Source organism: Coenobita brevimanus, chromosome 94 (assembly GCF_032717465.1).
Source record: "Coenobita brevimanus isolate Jiangsu-jjx chromosome 94, ASM3271746v2, whole genome shotgun sequence".
NCBI lineage: Eukaryota > Metazoa > Arthropoda > Malacostraca > Decapoda > Coenobitidae > Coenobita > Coenobita brevimanus.
The window spans coordinates 21826776-21842423 of record NC_137047.1 but is presented as its reverse complement, the minus strand read 5'-3'; the positions used below and the strand labels follow the sequence as shown (position 1 = coordinate 21842423).

The 15648-nt window shown below is 42.1% G+C and overlaps 1 protein-coding gene across 1 annotated transcript in view; it reads right to left on the bottom strand.

The window, feature by feature from the left end:
• Window positions 1-15648, bottom strand: part of LOC145412852 (pyridine nucleotide-disulfide oxidoreductase domain-containing protein 2-like) — a 276097-nt gene that overhangs the window by 224532 nt on the left and 35917 nt on the right. The window contains exons 5-6 of the mRNA XM_080282652.1: window positions 8817-9004; window positions 7328-7483 (exon numbers count right to left, since the gene is read on the bottom strand). Of these exons, the coding sequence (XP_080138778.1) occupies window positions 7328-7483; window positions 8817-9004 (344 nt within the window). The remainder of the gene's footprint in view (window positions 1-7327; window positions 7484-8816; window positions 9005-15648) is intronic.

The following is a 15648-nucleotide window of genomic DNA, read 5'->3' as shown; positions in this document are numbered from 1 at the left end:
ACTTGTGTATTATTCACAATTACTGCATCCATGTGTATCTGAGAAGTGAGAAGTATGCAATCACTCCGTGCTGACGACTTTAGTACAGTAATCCCTCCACTATCCGACGTAATAGAGCCAAAGGCACGTCTGGAAAGTGGTACTGTCTGGATAATGGGCACCAGCCTCCTGGACTGGTACTTATGGAACCTAACCCAGCCTAACTTTGAAAGCCACCTAAATAACTCCCTACCGGACATGCATAGATCTATTCAAACCTATTTAAGACCTTATTCACAACAATAATGGACATAAAGCATGAAATAAATGAAAAAGAACCAACGAATGAGGAATTAGAAGTGACTGTACCTCAGCCAGGGTACTTACATCACATTTGTGGCTGCCTTTCTAAGGTTTTGGCAGTGGTGAAAATACTCTTGAAGCACGTACCGTAATCCAGTGTTGTGCCGCACTTAATTCTTTACACTGAGTTATAATTGTTTAACACTGCAAATTGTTCTTAACTGCACCACTGCAGTTCTAACCTGCAGTTTAAACTGCCAACTTGCACTCCACAGTTAATCCTTTGCATTCTAAGTTCAAATTTCTTAACACTGCACAACACTGTAAATTCCCAGGTGGTCTAGAGGTGAGGTATTGCAGTATATTCACTGTTTATTCACAAAAAACGAGCACGTGTGGCTTCCAATGTGATAAGCATCTATTCACAATCAAAGTTAGGGAGTAACTGTTGATGTCGGAGAAACAGAGTTGCCATATCGCAACGGCCACATTACCAATCTCCTCAACTTTCATTACCAAATTTAACTTTTCATTACCAAATTCGTCAAGCTAGCATTTATTCTTCACTAATTATATATACAAGTGGAAATACATGTAATCACTCACCTTATAATTAACACCATGTTGATTATTTTCACGCTATGTAGGGTAGCAGATTAATCAGAGAGAGCAAACAATCCACCATCTCCATCCTGTGCATCCTCATACATGTGAAAAATCCGTTTGGTAATGCATTATTCTGATTCATTACCAAACGAATTTTTCATTACCAAATTGGCCCACATTTGGTAATGAAAAATAACAAACGGCAACCCTGACAGGGAAGAGGGGAGGGGGGAGGAAGGAAGGGGTGAAGGGGCCATGGTGTAAGCAGTTGTTTGGTGCCGCGCGGCAATTTCAAATTATGGGTGGGAAAAAATTCAGATTTCTTTTGGGATTTTTTTCTTTTTTTGGGCATTTTTCAGTTCCGATGGTCCAGGCCCACAATGTCCGGTAAGTGGGAATGTCCGGAAAGTGGGCATCTGGAAAGTGCAGGGATTATTGTATATTTTTTTTCCCTTTATTGTTGATGACTAATGACTTTCAAAAATAGTTTCACACTGCATTTTTTTTTTTTTACATGAGTGTGCCGAAAGTGATTCTATCTATCTATCTATCTATAGCCTGACGCCCTAATCCCACAAAGGGTGGCCGCAGACAAAACGCCTCCAAGTCGCTCTGTCACCCACCATTTGACTACCCTCCCCCCAACTCACCTCCCCCCTCCCTCATATACCTCTCAACTCCATCCCTCCACCTCATCCTCAGTCTACCCCTCCCTCCACCTCACCTACATACACCCTCTTAGTCAGTCTTTCATTCTCCATTCTCTCCACATGTTCAAACCTATCTATCTATCTATCTATTGCCTGACGCCTCAATCCCGTTTGGGGTGGCCACAAACAAATCGCCTCCAAGTCGCCCTGTCCCCCGCCATTTCACTGCCCTGCTCCCAACTCACACCCCCCTCTCTCATATACCTCTCCACCCCATCCCTCCATCTCATCCTCGGTCTCCCCCTCCCTCTTCCACCCTCCACCTCACTCACATACACTCTCTTTGTCAGTCTTTCACCCTCCATCCTCTCCACATGGCCAAACCACCTCAGTGTGTTCCTCACAACGCTTCCTATCACATCCACATCCACACCACAACGTTCCTTTATATCCTCATTCGTCAGCCTGTCTCTCCACGTGACTCCACAGGCTCCTCTTAAATAACTCATTTCCACTGCTCTCACTCTTGACTTGTGTCCTTCCAACAATGTCCAAGCTTCACTTCCGTACGTTAGAGTTGGTATCACAATACTGTCATGTAGTAACTTTTTTACTTCCATGCTCACTTCCCTGTTTCCTATCACTGCTTTCAAGGAACCAGCAACCTTTCTTCCCTGCTGTACCCTTTCAAGCACTTCACCCTCCAAACCTCCATCCTTACTCATCACACTACCCAAATACTTAAACGTACTCACATTTTCCAATTCCTTACCATCCAACCTCGCTGTACATTCACTGACTTCACCTCTCTCAAAGACCATCACTTTACTCTTCCCTACATTCACCTTTAGGTTCCGTTTCCTACACACTCTCTCAAACTCATCCACCAAGCCTTGCAGCTCCCCTTCGTCTTCACTCAACAACACAGTATCATCTGCAAACAACAGTACAGGGAGTTTCCAAACACTATCCTCTCTCACCAGGGCCACTCCAACATCCACTACCCTACCTTGTACCTCTTTTATTACCCCATCCATGTACAGATTGAACAACCATGGAGACATGACACATCCCTGTTTCAAACCAACTTTCAAAGAGAAAAATTCACTTAGTTCACCATCCACACGCACTGCAGCCTTCGCACCATCGTACATACTCTTCACAGCATTCAACAACTTCCCATCTACTCCATATATTCTTAACACTTTCCACAATCCTTGTCTATCCACCCTGTCATATGCTTTCTCCAAATCCATGAAAGCCGCATACAACTTCTTTCCCTTCTCTAGAAACTTTTCCACTAAAGATCTAAGAATGAATATCTGATCTACACAACCTCTTCCCTTCCTAAAGCCTCCCTGTTCTTCTCCAACTAATTTCTCTGTTCTTTCTCTTACTCTGTCTATAAGTATCCTACCATACACTTTTCCTATTATACTAAGAAGACAAATGCCCCTATGGTTACCACACACTTCTTTTTCCCCTTTTCCTTCTCAACCACATCCACATCCACCCCACAACGTTCCTTCACTTCTTCATTTGTCAACCTGTCCCTCCAAGTCACTCCACATGCTCCTCTCAAGTAACTCATTTCCACTGCTTTCACTCTTGACTTGTTCCCCTCCTGCAAGGTCCAAGCCTCACTTCCATACGTCAGGGTAGGGATCACAATACTATCATGCAGTGACTTCTTGGCTTCCATACTCACCTCCCTATTTCTCATCACTGCTTTCAGTGAACCAACAACCTTCCTTCCCTGCTGTACCTTTCAAGCACTTCATCCCCCAAAGTTTCATCCTTATTCATCACACTACCCAAGTACTTGAATGCATTCACATTCTCCATCTACTTACCATCCAACCTCACTCTACATTCTGTGACTTCATTCCTCTCAAACACCATAACTTTACTTTTGTTTACATTAACTTTCAGCTTCCTCCTCCTACACACTGTCCCAAATTCATTCACCAAACCTTGCAACTCCCATTCATCTTCACTCAACAATACTGTATCATCAGCAAACAGCAACACCGGAATCTTCAAAATAACACCCTCATTCATTAGAGCCACCCCCACATCCACTGCCCTACCTTGCACCTCCTTTACAACCCCATCCATGTATATATTAAACAGCCATGGAGACATCACACAACCCTGTTTCAGTCCCACATTGAGATCAAAGAACTCACTCAGCTCACCATCCACTCGCACCGTAGCCCTAGCTCCTTCATACATATGCTTCACAGCATTCAACAATTTCCCATACACTCCATATATTCTTAATGCCTTCCACATACCTTGCCTATCTATTCTGTCATAAGCTTTCTCCAAGTCCATGAAGGCAGCATACACTTTCCTTCCCTTCTCTAGATACTTCTCCACTAAACATCTTAGAACAAATATCTGATCTACACACCCTTCCCTTCCTAAATCCCCCTTGTTCTTCTCCAACTAGCTCCTCTGTCATATGCCTAACCCTATCAATGAGTATTCTACCATATATTTTACCAGTCACACTAAGAAGGCAAATACCCTTATGGTTACCACATTCGTCTCTCTCCCCTTTTCCTTTGTATAAAGGAACAATTATACCTGATTTCCAGTCCTCTGGAACCCTTCCCTCTTCCCAAGCCAATCTACACAACTTCCATATCCATTCCACAACAATCTCACCCCCATACCTCAGCATTTCACCACACGCTCCATCAATTCCTGGGGCCTTTCCCAACTTGATCTTCTTCATTGCTTCCACTACTTCTGCCCTACTGATCTCTTCCTCCCTCCTCTCATCTCTTCTTCTCCCAGCCATTCCCCAACCACTTATACTCGCAATGCTCTCACTCTCTACATTCAACAAATCCAAGCGCTCCTTCCATCTCCTCAATTTCTCTCTCTTCTCCACAAACAATCTATTATTCCTATCTTTCACTCCCCTACTATTTCCCCTTTCACACTGCCTTACTTTCTTTACCTCCTTCCAAAACAATTTCTTACTCTCCCTCCATTTCACACTCAGAGTCCTCCCAAACTCTTCATCCACTTTCTTCTTACTCTCCTTCACCAGTCTCTTCATCTCCCTTCTCCTGCTCAACATATACCTCTCTCTTCTCTCTCTCATTTTCTCTCCTACCTCTACTCGCTAACCATTCACTATATGCCTTCTTCTTTTGCTCTACAGCTCGTTTCACCTCATCATTCCACCATGCTGTCCCTTGCACACCCTTGCATCTTCTCCCCACTCCACAAACCACCTCACACACTGCACCAATCTCTTCTGTAAATATCTTACATACGTCTTCCACCCCTTCCATCTGCTCTAGCTCATACCTACCCAATCTTTCTTCCACTATGCTCTTATACTCTGCCAATTTCTCACTATCTTGCAAATTCTCCACTCTTCTCACAGGAGCTGTATCCTCCTGTCTTCCCCTTCGTCTCCTCAACCATTTTCTTTGCAGCTTTACCTTGGCCATCACTAAGTGATGGTCCGAGACTCCATTCCCCCATCCTCTCCACATTCTTGCATCCAACACTTGTCTCCTCATTCGCTCATCCACACAAACGTAGTCTATCACTGCCTTTCATTCAACACGTTCACCATCCATCCTCCTCATTACTCTCCACGTATACCGGTGGATCATCTTATGTCGGAAGTAGGTGTTGGCTATTGCCAGCCCCTTACAAGCACAGATGTCCACCAAAGCACTACCATTTCCATCTACTTCAGCTGGCACACCCCACTGACCAACCACTCCATCCACTCGTACATTCCCAACTTTGCCATTCGTGTCTCCAATCAAAAGCACTCTCTCGCTCCTCTCAAATCTGTCCATACATGCTTTTACTCTCGCCCAAAACTCATCTTTCTTTCACTCTTGCCACTCGGTCCTCTGTCGGACCATACACACAAACAATCGCCTACGCTTGTATACCTACTTTCATCCTCACCCGAAAGTGATTCCTGGCGAAATATGCGTGATGCTGGGCGGCCATTACTGATGTGTTGGTTAGGTCAGGAGTTTTTGCTTAATTAGTAATGAGGACTTTCAAGAGGCTTAGTGGCAATCCTTGGTGGTTAAAATTTTTATGGGGAGTATTAGGGGGCAAAACTAGTTGGCTAGGTTAGGTTAGAATGCACTGATGTGTCCAGTCGGCGAGATCAAATGTAAACACACTGTCTTGGGTGTCTTACGGCAGACATATCTGTAATAACATATCTTTAAATATATTGTTAATGAAAAATATGGGGCTACTAGAACCTAACCCCCTAGGTTACATGTAAATATATGTCACGCTTTAGCGCAAAACTGATTTTGCACGAGGTTCTGCATAACCTAACTTGTGTTGTATGAAAACTGTACTGTACTCGTGTCATTTATCGAATCTGTATCCATATTAAAATGATGTGTCCGGCATCCAAAAAGATCCAATTTATCCAATATCCTAGATACAGGGATCCGAAATAGAGAGGGTTTACTGTACACTTCCTTGCTTGCCAAACAACACCCTGAGCATCACCAGTGGCTGCACCAAAACCACTCCCCCAGTTCATTCACACTATGAACCTGAAGTCCTCCCAGTCAGAGACTACCTTCATATGAGAGAGAGAGAGTTCTTTGCAGCAGCCTGTCCCAATTCACAACATCCCTGGTATTACATGACAGACACAAAGCCCACCTACGCACATAAAACAATCACTACATAAACATCAAACCACCAACAACATCCCATCTCCAGACATTCCAACATTGTCAATGAACACCTACATACTCACTTCATGAGCAGGGCATGACAACACTTCAATCTGACCACTATAATACAAGCCCCCCTCTTGACATCCACCCACTGGATGCCTCGTTAAACAGTCATCTGTGACATTAGGATGCGAGGGGACTGTGGTACGCAAAAAATTACCGATTTTCCAAGTTTCTAATGTTCCAATTCTGTTCTTACAAATTGATGGATATGTGATGAAGTAAATTTTCCTAAACTTTTAGGTCATAAAGAGCTATGAATATCTAAAGTTAGTGTCACTGCACCAACCATGGCACCAAACCAACAAAATTGACATTACCATTTTATTGGAAACTGGTTTTAGGCGGTTGATATGAAAGAGGGTACATCATTCGATGACAAGGTAAACTAGATGTCTCAATTGGACTTACAAATGAACAGCTGTAACAATTCACACCAAAACGAAGTAAAGAAAATATGATTTATGGCTCAACTTCCATGATGTAGCAGTTAGGCACTGGGCATTTTGGAATGTAACTCGCAGTTCTCGGGTTAAATGGAGATGACCAAGTTTGCCTAGCTAGGCTTAGATAACTCATCACACAACCCTCCTCAGCTACCTGTTCAGATATGGGTTAGGTAGAATCACAGATATCACATGCCCTACTTGGAGCATAGGTCCACACAACAAAACATACATATTTGAGCACTGCACAGCACAAGTCACACTAAGATGCATAACCAACATCACCAACGCAGGAAACCTATGCAACAACTCCACAGGGAAAGTTGCTTATCTGTGGGCTGACAGGTTTGCTTAATAAGAAGGACCAGGATTCAGTAACATCAATTCAAAATGAGTAGTTACAAGAAAACCACAGATAATCCAGTCCATATGCATGTGTCTTCCTAAAATGTGCAGCATATTTTAGTGACAGTTGAATACAGGTGAAGAAATCCATGCTATGAAGCTTAAGGAAAATGCCACTGAATTTATGTCTGGCCTGATGTCCAAGGTCTGTGTTCATCCATTTGAATACTGCACTTCAGTTTACCTGTGCATCCTTCGCAGAAAATTGAGCAATCTGCTGATGATTCTTATCTTCATGTGGGCCAAGGGTGAGGGAACGGCCCTGTCCAGATTCCCAGTAATTCTCATGCAATGGAGTATAGGAACTTGGATCTCTGGTGTACACTTTCAGTCCATGTCGCTGCAAAGCAAAATTTCAATAACACAAAGCCAAATGGAGTCTGATTGGTAGTTACACAGCCTATCAAATAAAAAATACCATAAATAATAAAATCATGTAAAAACATGAATTACAGTAATTATATATAACACTATTACCCAGTACCTCTGCTGCACAGTATGCAGTACATAAAACACGTGAGACAGCAGCCCCACCTTCATTTATTCTAGGTTTACTGATAAACCTACACTCAAGTACCAAGATACAGGACTGTAATGGAATTTAGTCATCTGTGCTGCTCCAAAAGCAGCTTATACACTTAGTAATCATAAGCTAATTCCAAAGGAAAGTACAAGGTACCCTGTACAAAGAAGTGTAACTATGTTATGGTACAGTAATTACCTATCAGGTTCACTTCAACAGATTTTCATGTTTCTGGCAAGGATGGTCAAAAAGCTGTAGAAACAAGCTGACACAATGACCACCATCCACTATCTGGGCAATGGATATGATGGAAAAATACTTCCCAACTAAGAAGTTCCATCTATCCATATGATGGATTATACAACCTTCTTAAATCAATGCAATAATAATTCTGTGGTAAAGGTGGGGATGCCCATCATTAACTCATATAGGCTAATCCTCAAAATATTGGTTCAAGAAGTTTAAAATACATGTATAAAAAAAGCAAGCTACAGAATTCATACAAGGAAGTGGTTCAGCCTTTGTCTAACTAAGAATGTATAGATCACTTGCTGTGAATTTTAGTACTGTTCTTCCAAGTGGCTGTAATATAAACAAATTTTACTTAATGTGGAATTCCCTGCTGAAGATGAAGGTACAATCAAATTATTAAACAATAATAAATTTTATAGACAATAATACTGTATACTGATGAGCTGCAGCTATTATTTCCTACCATGCAAAACAATAAAGAGGTGGGTTCTGCTCAGTGCCTACTGGTGACTAGTGCAGCTAGTGCTAGTTCATCCTGGCTGCAACTTATGAAGTGCAAACTACCAGATGCTACCATGCCTGATCAATCAAGTAATCAATACAGCTTTTACACCTGGCAAACCCTTAATCTCAGATGCTTCACATTTACAGTACTGTGTAGGGTTTAATTCAGTCTAGCATCTACTGATCCAAAATTAAAGTCCTTTGGAAGCTGTATTGTGTCAAGTGGTGTGTAATGTGTTAATATGATATAATGCTGTGTAGTATTAAAAATAAATAAATAAAGGATTCTAGCAGTTATGGCTAAATGCTGTTAAAGTGTAGATTAAGAACCTGCAATATGAAGTGGTGAATCACATAAAATTATTAGTGTTCACATTCATCATATCAATCTCACCTTTAAATCTAGATCATGGTAAACCCTTGGTCTAAGCAGCCCAAGGACATATGATGCCCTGGAGAACTTAAAACCTGGAATAATCTCCTCAGTGACTGCAGCACCACCCAGGATATGTCGGCGCTCCAAGACACACACTCGCCGACCTTTCTTACCAAGGTATGTGGCTGCTACAAGTCCATTGTGACCTAAGAGTTGGAGGTTAATGGTATCACTAACTCATACATGATCATTAGTTCCTACCCTGATGAACTACAGCCAATTGCTAGTAAAAAGGTCTGCAACAGCATGACATTGATAATAGCAAAGACACCCTTGTACACCTGTGTACCATCTAAAATGACTAATATAATACATGTTGCCATTACTTGTTTCTGATGATATCAAATGAATTTCCATACTGGTGTGTGTGTGTGTGTGTGTGTGTGTGTGTGTGTGTGTGTGTGTGTATTTACCTATTTGTAGTATACAGGAATTGAGCAATGCTCGTGTTGTCCTGTCTCCATATCCACATTTATCAAGTCTACCTTTACACACATGAATGTTTTTCTCATGCACTACCTCTTTGACTAAGTCGTTCCAAATATTTAAGTATTTACTTAATATACCTAACTGTGATATACACGGAATGTACTATGCTCGTGGGTTTCCGTCGCTGTTTCTCAATAAGTCGAGTTTAGCTTTAAACTCGTTTAAGTTTTTAGACTGGACGATCTCTTTGTCCAGGCTATTCCATAAGTCTATACTTCTGTAAGGAAAGCTATATTTCTTGATATCCTTCAAGCAGCTTGACTTTTTCAATTTCATTCCGTGTCCTCTTGTTGCTCTCTTATCCCATACAAACAGATCTTCTTTGTCAATTTTATCTACTCCCACCATGGTCCTGAACACTGCAATCATGTCTCCCCTCTTTCTCCTTTCCTCTAAGGAAGGCAAATCCAGTTTTTCCAGCCTCTCTCTGTACGACAGGTCTGTCAGACTGGGGACCATCTTGGTTGCTGTTCTTTGTATTCTCTCAATCTTGTTTATAACTTTCTTTTTGTGTGGGCACCACACTACCGCTGCATATTCTAACCTGGGGCGGATCATGGCCACTATCAATTTTTTCATCATCTCCTCATCCATATAATGAAATGCTATGCTTATGTTAGTCAAGAGTTTATAAGTCTCTACAACTATCTTGTTAATGTGCTTTTCTGGTGACAAACTATCTTGGACCAGCACTCCCAAATCTTTCTCTTCTCTCCTTTTTGTGATTAATTCATTACCCAACCAATAATTCAGTGATGGCCTCCTGGTACTTTTACCCATTTCCAAAATTTTACATTTCTTTACATTAAATTTCATTTCCCACGTCCGGCTCCAATTGTGTATCCTATCCAAATCCTCCTGCAGTATTTTACAATCCTCCTCAACCTCTACCTTCCTCAAGATCTTTACATCATCAGCAAACAGACTTGCATAACTGTTCACTCCATCTACCATATCATTTACGTAAATCAGGAACATTACTGGTGCCAACACTGAGCCTTGAGGGACTCCACTTGTTACTTCCCTCCATCCAGACATCTTATCCTTTATTACTGTCCTCATTTGTCTGTCTCTCAAAAAGTCTCTCATCCATTCCAGAAGTTTCCCCTTTAGTCCTCCTATATATTCTAGTTTCCACATTAGTCTCTTATGAGGTATGTGTGTGTGTGTGTGTGTGTGTGTGTGTGTGTGTGTGTGTGTGTGTGTGTGTGTACTATGCTCCTCTAATCTCACAATTACTTTTCCTGCACATTCTAACACCAAGATTGCACAGTTATGGCACTGTGTAATCCTGATGCAAAGCATATGGCAGTGTAAGGTCAAATAAGGATTGCTGTTGCTTGTGGTGGATTGTAGCAAATTTGCAATGTGACTCATCATTATTAAGTGAACACACCAATCATGAAAACTATTAAAAATGAGAAAATTAAGGTTGACTTGTGGGCAAATGTAACCTAGTTATGCTACTTCTGCCACAAAGACGGAGGAATGTTGCATTGGATTTTTTTTGCTGTTGCTGGTGTACCCCAGTCTGTCTGTGCAAGTAGACCCGCTGACCACAAGCAGTTGCGGCTGCCTTTCTGTGGCAGACAGACAGCACTTAACCAGGATCAGAATAAGTTCTTTCCATGTGGTTAGGTGCAGGAAATATAGCCCCCTAGAGGATAAGTTATGTATAGGAGATATGTATGAGTAGTAGTCTCAGTCCAGATTTTGACTAATTTGGTAAATGTGATTGAGTTCCCTGCTTGGGAGTGTTATGGAAAGATTGCTACCAGGCCTTGGGCCCACATCTCTACCATGGTGGTACTTCCCCGGATGATGGCAACCACCCATCTACTACCTTCTGGCAGGGTAACAGGTGCTGCACCTTGCCCAAAGGTGACTCAGGAATAGGAAGGCAAGGGCATCCACCTTCCCTGAGTCAAACATAAGCTCCAGATGTATACCAGTACCCCTGCTATACTGGGTAACACAAAGAAATGTATGATGATACATGTTCAGCATCAACATAACAGTTACATTACTGTGAACTTGTGATCAATTTTTAGGGGCAAAAGTAAATGAATATCAAAACCCTAGAGGCAGGCAACAGAGGTCTTATGGCATTAATTACAAATGAGAGGTGGGTAGAGAAAAAGAAATGTAACAACTAAGAAGCTAAGAAAAGAGTAGGCACACAGAAAAAAGGAAGAAATTAGATCTAAGAATGAATACACTGGCAGGTAAAAGAAGATGAAATGTCAAGGGAAAAGTGAGATTTCAGGTCCCTGAAGAAATAGGATGTTGGACTGCAGCACTTCCTTGACTCAACACATTTACCATAAATATCTCATTAAACATATTTAAGGAGTTCGAGAAGGTTGTTTTTCTTGTAATAATTGTGAACTGCAGCCACTTTTTTTTCTCTTTTTTAGGTTGTGTTGGAAGGGCTGTGTTATGAGAGAGGTGCATCAAGTGCATGTGTTGTGGTGTGAGGGCTTGTACTGTATATAAACAGAAGGCAGAGTGAAATGTCACTGAGTTGCAATTTGTGTTGTTTTGACTACACAAGGTGTAGGCTAAATGAAAGTCTTACAAACAGTTCTTCCAGAATACAAAAAATTATCCAAATCCAAGCTGGGCCTCAACCATAACAGCCTCAAATTGCACAAAGCTTCTTCTTATGACCCCAGGCTAATCTCAATGTGAACTCAACGGACTGCGTGGAAATGATTATCATACTGGAGTTCCCAGAGCTGATCTGTTGAGGTTCTGTTGAATGACTGTTGTGATAGATGCAAGAGGTAAGTGTGTTGTGGTGTAAGGTGTTGTATTACACTGAGGACTCAAAGGAAGATTTGCAAGACTTGAGTTGTACTTAGTTCTGGTTGCTACAGTATAAAAACAAAGCAGCTACCAACACAAAATACAGCACATGTCTTAAAAATCTTCCTCTGAGTCCTCAGTGTGGTGGCATCCATCATTCACTCACTCCATGTTTTCTTCTTTTTTTTTTTTTTTTTTTTTTTTTTTTATGCAAGAAAGAAGGAACCAAAGGCAAGGAGCCTGCAAAACAGTTCCTTCCAAGACAAAAAATAAAAACAATATAAAAGAGAGCCAAATTCAAGACCCATTCATTTTGATATGCCTGGATACACTGCATTTGAAAGACTGGAGATCATGGGAAGTAGGAAATACTGTACAGACAAAGGGAGACAGTTACAGAGTTGACCTGTTGCATAAATGAAGGACTGGGAGTAATGGTTAACTCTTGCATTAGAGAGCTGGACAGAAAAAGGATGAGAATTTGTTCCTGGACAGGTGCTATGCACCCACTGTAGAGGTGGAGGGATGAAAGCGGACAGTTCAGAGGAACAGTGACCATGGACGTAGCGACAGAAAAGAGATAAAGAGGCAACAGTGCAGCGAAGAGACAGGTTGAAGGGAGCCAGTATGAGGAGGAGAGTTGATGAGACGAATAGCCTTTGACTCCATCCTACTGAGAAGAGTTGTATGTGGGGAGCCTCCCCACACATGAGAGTTGTATTCTACACAGAGGCGAATAAAACCTATGTATAAAGTCAACAACTGTGCAGGACTAAAGAAGGCATGGAGTCGGCTTAGCACACCTAATCTCTCGGAAGCAGATTTTACAAGAGATGCAACATGATCTTTCCAAGATAACACCCGTGAGACTGAAACCCCAAGCATGTTCAAGGATGATGCAGGATTAAGCTGAATATTATTAAACATTAGTGGGTACTCCTCTGGAAGATTTTGATGGGTTGATAGGTGTAAAAACTGAGTCTTTGATGCATTAAAAACAACAAGATTATTTTTATCCCAGTCAGAGATACGAGCCAAGTCAGACTTTAGGTGTGCCATAGCCTCATCCCTTGTTTGTTGAAGTAACTGCTGAGATGGATGTTGCGGAAACCGAATAGAAAGGCGAAGGGTGGAATCATCAGCATATGAGTGGATAGGATTAGATGTACAGCTTAGATGATCATTGATGAATAAAAGGATAAGACTTGGTGATAGGACAGAGCCCTGAGAAACACCACTGTTGATAGATCTAGGAGAAGAACGATGGCCGTCTACAACAGCAGCTATAGAACAACCAGAAAGGAAGCTATAGATGAAGGCACAGATAGAAGGATAGAAACCGTAAGCAGGCAGTTTGGAAATTAAAGATTTATGCCAGACTCGATCGAAAGCCTCTGAAATGTCAAGTGCAATAGCAAAGCTTTTACCAAACTCCCAAAAGGTGGATGACCAGGAGTCTGAAAGGTAGGTGAGAAGATCGCCAGTGGAGCGTCCCTGACGGAACCCATACTGACGATCAGAAAGAAGGTTGTGATAGGAAACAAGATTTAAAATAATTGTTACAAAGACTCAAAAACTTTTGAGACGCAGGATGTTAAAGCAATCAGACGATAGTTAGAGGGTTGGGAATGGTCACCCTTCTTTGGGACTGGCTGAATGAGAGCATACTTCCAGCAAGAAGGGAAGGTACAAGGTGAAACATAATGGCAAAAAGAGTTTGCTTAAACTGGGTGTAAGGACAGAAGCACAGTTCTAAGGGACAACAGGAGGGACTCCATCAGGCCCATATGCCTTGTTAGTATTAAGGCCAATGATGGCAGAAAATACATCAGATGAAGAAATTTTCATGTCAGCCATGAGGAAGTGAGAGGGGGGAAAGTGATGAAGGAATAGCATCATAATCATCTAAGGTGGAATTGGAGGAGAAAGTCTGAGCGAAGAGATCTGCTTTATCAGTAGAAGAAATAGCTATAGAGCCATCAGAGTAGAAAAGAGGAGGGAAGGATGATGAGGTAAAGTTGTTAGAAAGGTTTCTGGCAAGGTGTCAGAAGAAGCGGGAAGAATTCAAGTTAGAGAGTTGAAAGCATTTAGTGTGGATGAAATTATTTTTAGCTGAGCAAAGAATAGACTTAGCATGATTCTGGGCAGAAACATAAAAAAAAATGTGATTCAGGGGTGGGTTGGCTCCGGTACTTTTTATAGGACCTCTCATTGTTGCGGACAGCATAAGAACAAGTGTGATTAAACCAAGGCTTTCTTGCATTAGTCAAAGGATATGAGAAAGGAGTGTATGCTTCCATGCCTGAGAGAATCTGTCTATCTATCTATCTATAGCCCGACGCCCTAATCCCACAAAGGGTGGTCGCAGACAAAACGCCTCCAAGTCGCTCTGTCACCCACCATTTGACTACTCTCCCCCCAACTCACCCCCCCCTCCCTCATATACCTCTCAACTCCATCCCTCCACCTCATCCTTGGTCTACCTCTCCCTCTCCCTCCTTCCACCTCACCTACATACACCCTCTTAGTCAGTCTTTCATTCTCCATTCTCTTCACATGTCTAAACCACCTCAGTGTAATTTTCTCCTAATCTTCTCAACCACATCCACATCCACCCCACAACGTTCCTTCACTTCTTCATTCGTCAACCTGTCCCTCCACGTCACTCCACATGCTCCTCTCAAGTAACTCATTTCCACTGCTCTCACTCTTGACTTGTTCCCCTCTTGCAAGGTCCATGCCTCGCTTCCATACGTCAGGGTAGGGATCACAATACTATCATGCAGTGACTTCTTAACTTCCATACTCACCTCCCTATTTCTCATCACTACTTTCAGTGTACCAACGACCTTCCTTCCCTGCTGTACCCTTTCACGCACTTCATCCCCCAAAGTTCCATCCTTACTCATCACACTACCCAAGTACTTGAATGCACTCACATTCTCCATATCCTTACCATCCAACCTCACTGCACACTCTGTGACCTCATTCTTCTCAAACACCATAACTTTACTTTTGTTTACATTAACTTTCAGATTCCTCCTCCTACTGTCCCAAATTCATTCACCAAACCTTGCAACTCCCATTCATCTTCACTCAAAAGTACTGTATCATCGGCAAACAGCAACATCGGAAGCTTCCAAATCTCACCCTCATTCATTAGAGCCACCCCCACATCCACTGCCCTACCTTGCACCTCCTTTACAACCCCATCCATGTATATATTAAACAGCCATGGAGACATCACACAACCCTGTTTCAGTCCCACATTGAGATCAAAGAGCTCACTCAGCTCACCATCCACTCACACCGCAACCCTAGCTCCCTCGTACATACTCTTCACAGCACTCAACAATTTCCCCTCCACTCCATACATTCTTAATACCTTCCACATACCTTGCCTATCTATTCTGTCATAAGCTTTCTCCAAGTCCATGAAGGCAGCATACACTTTCCTTCCCTTCTCTAGATACTTCTCCACTAAACATCTTAG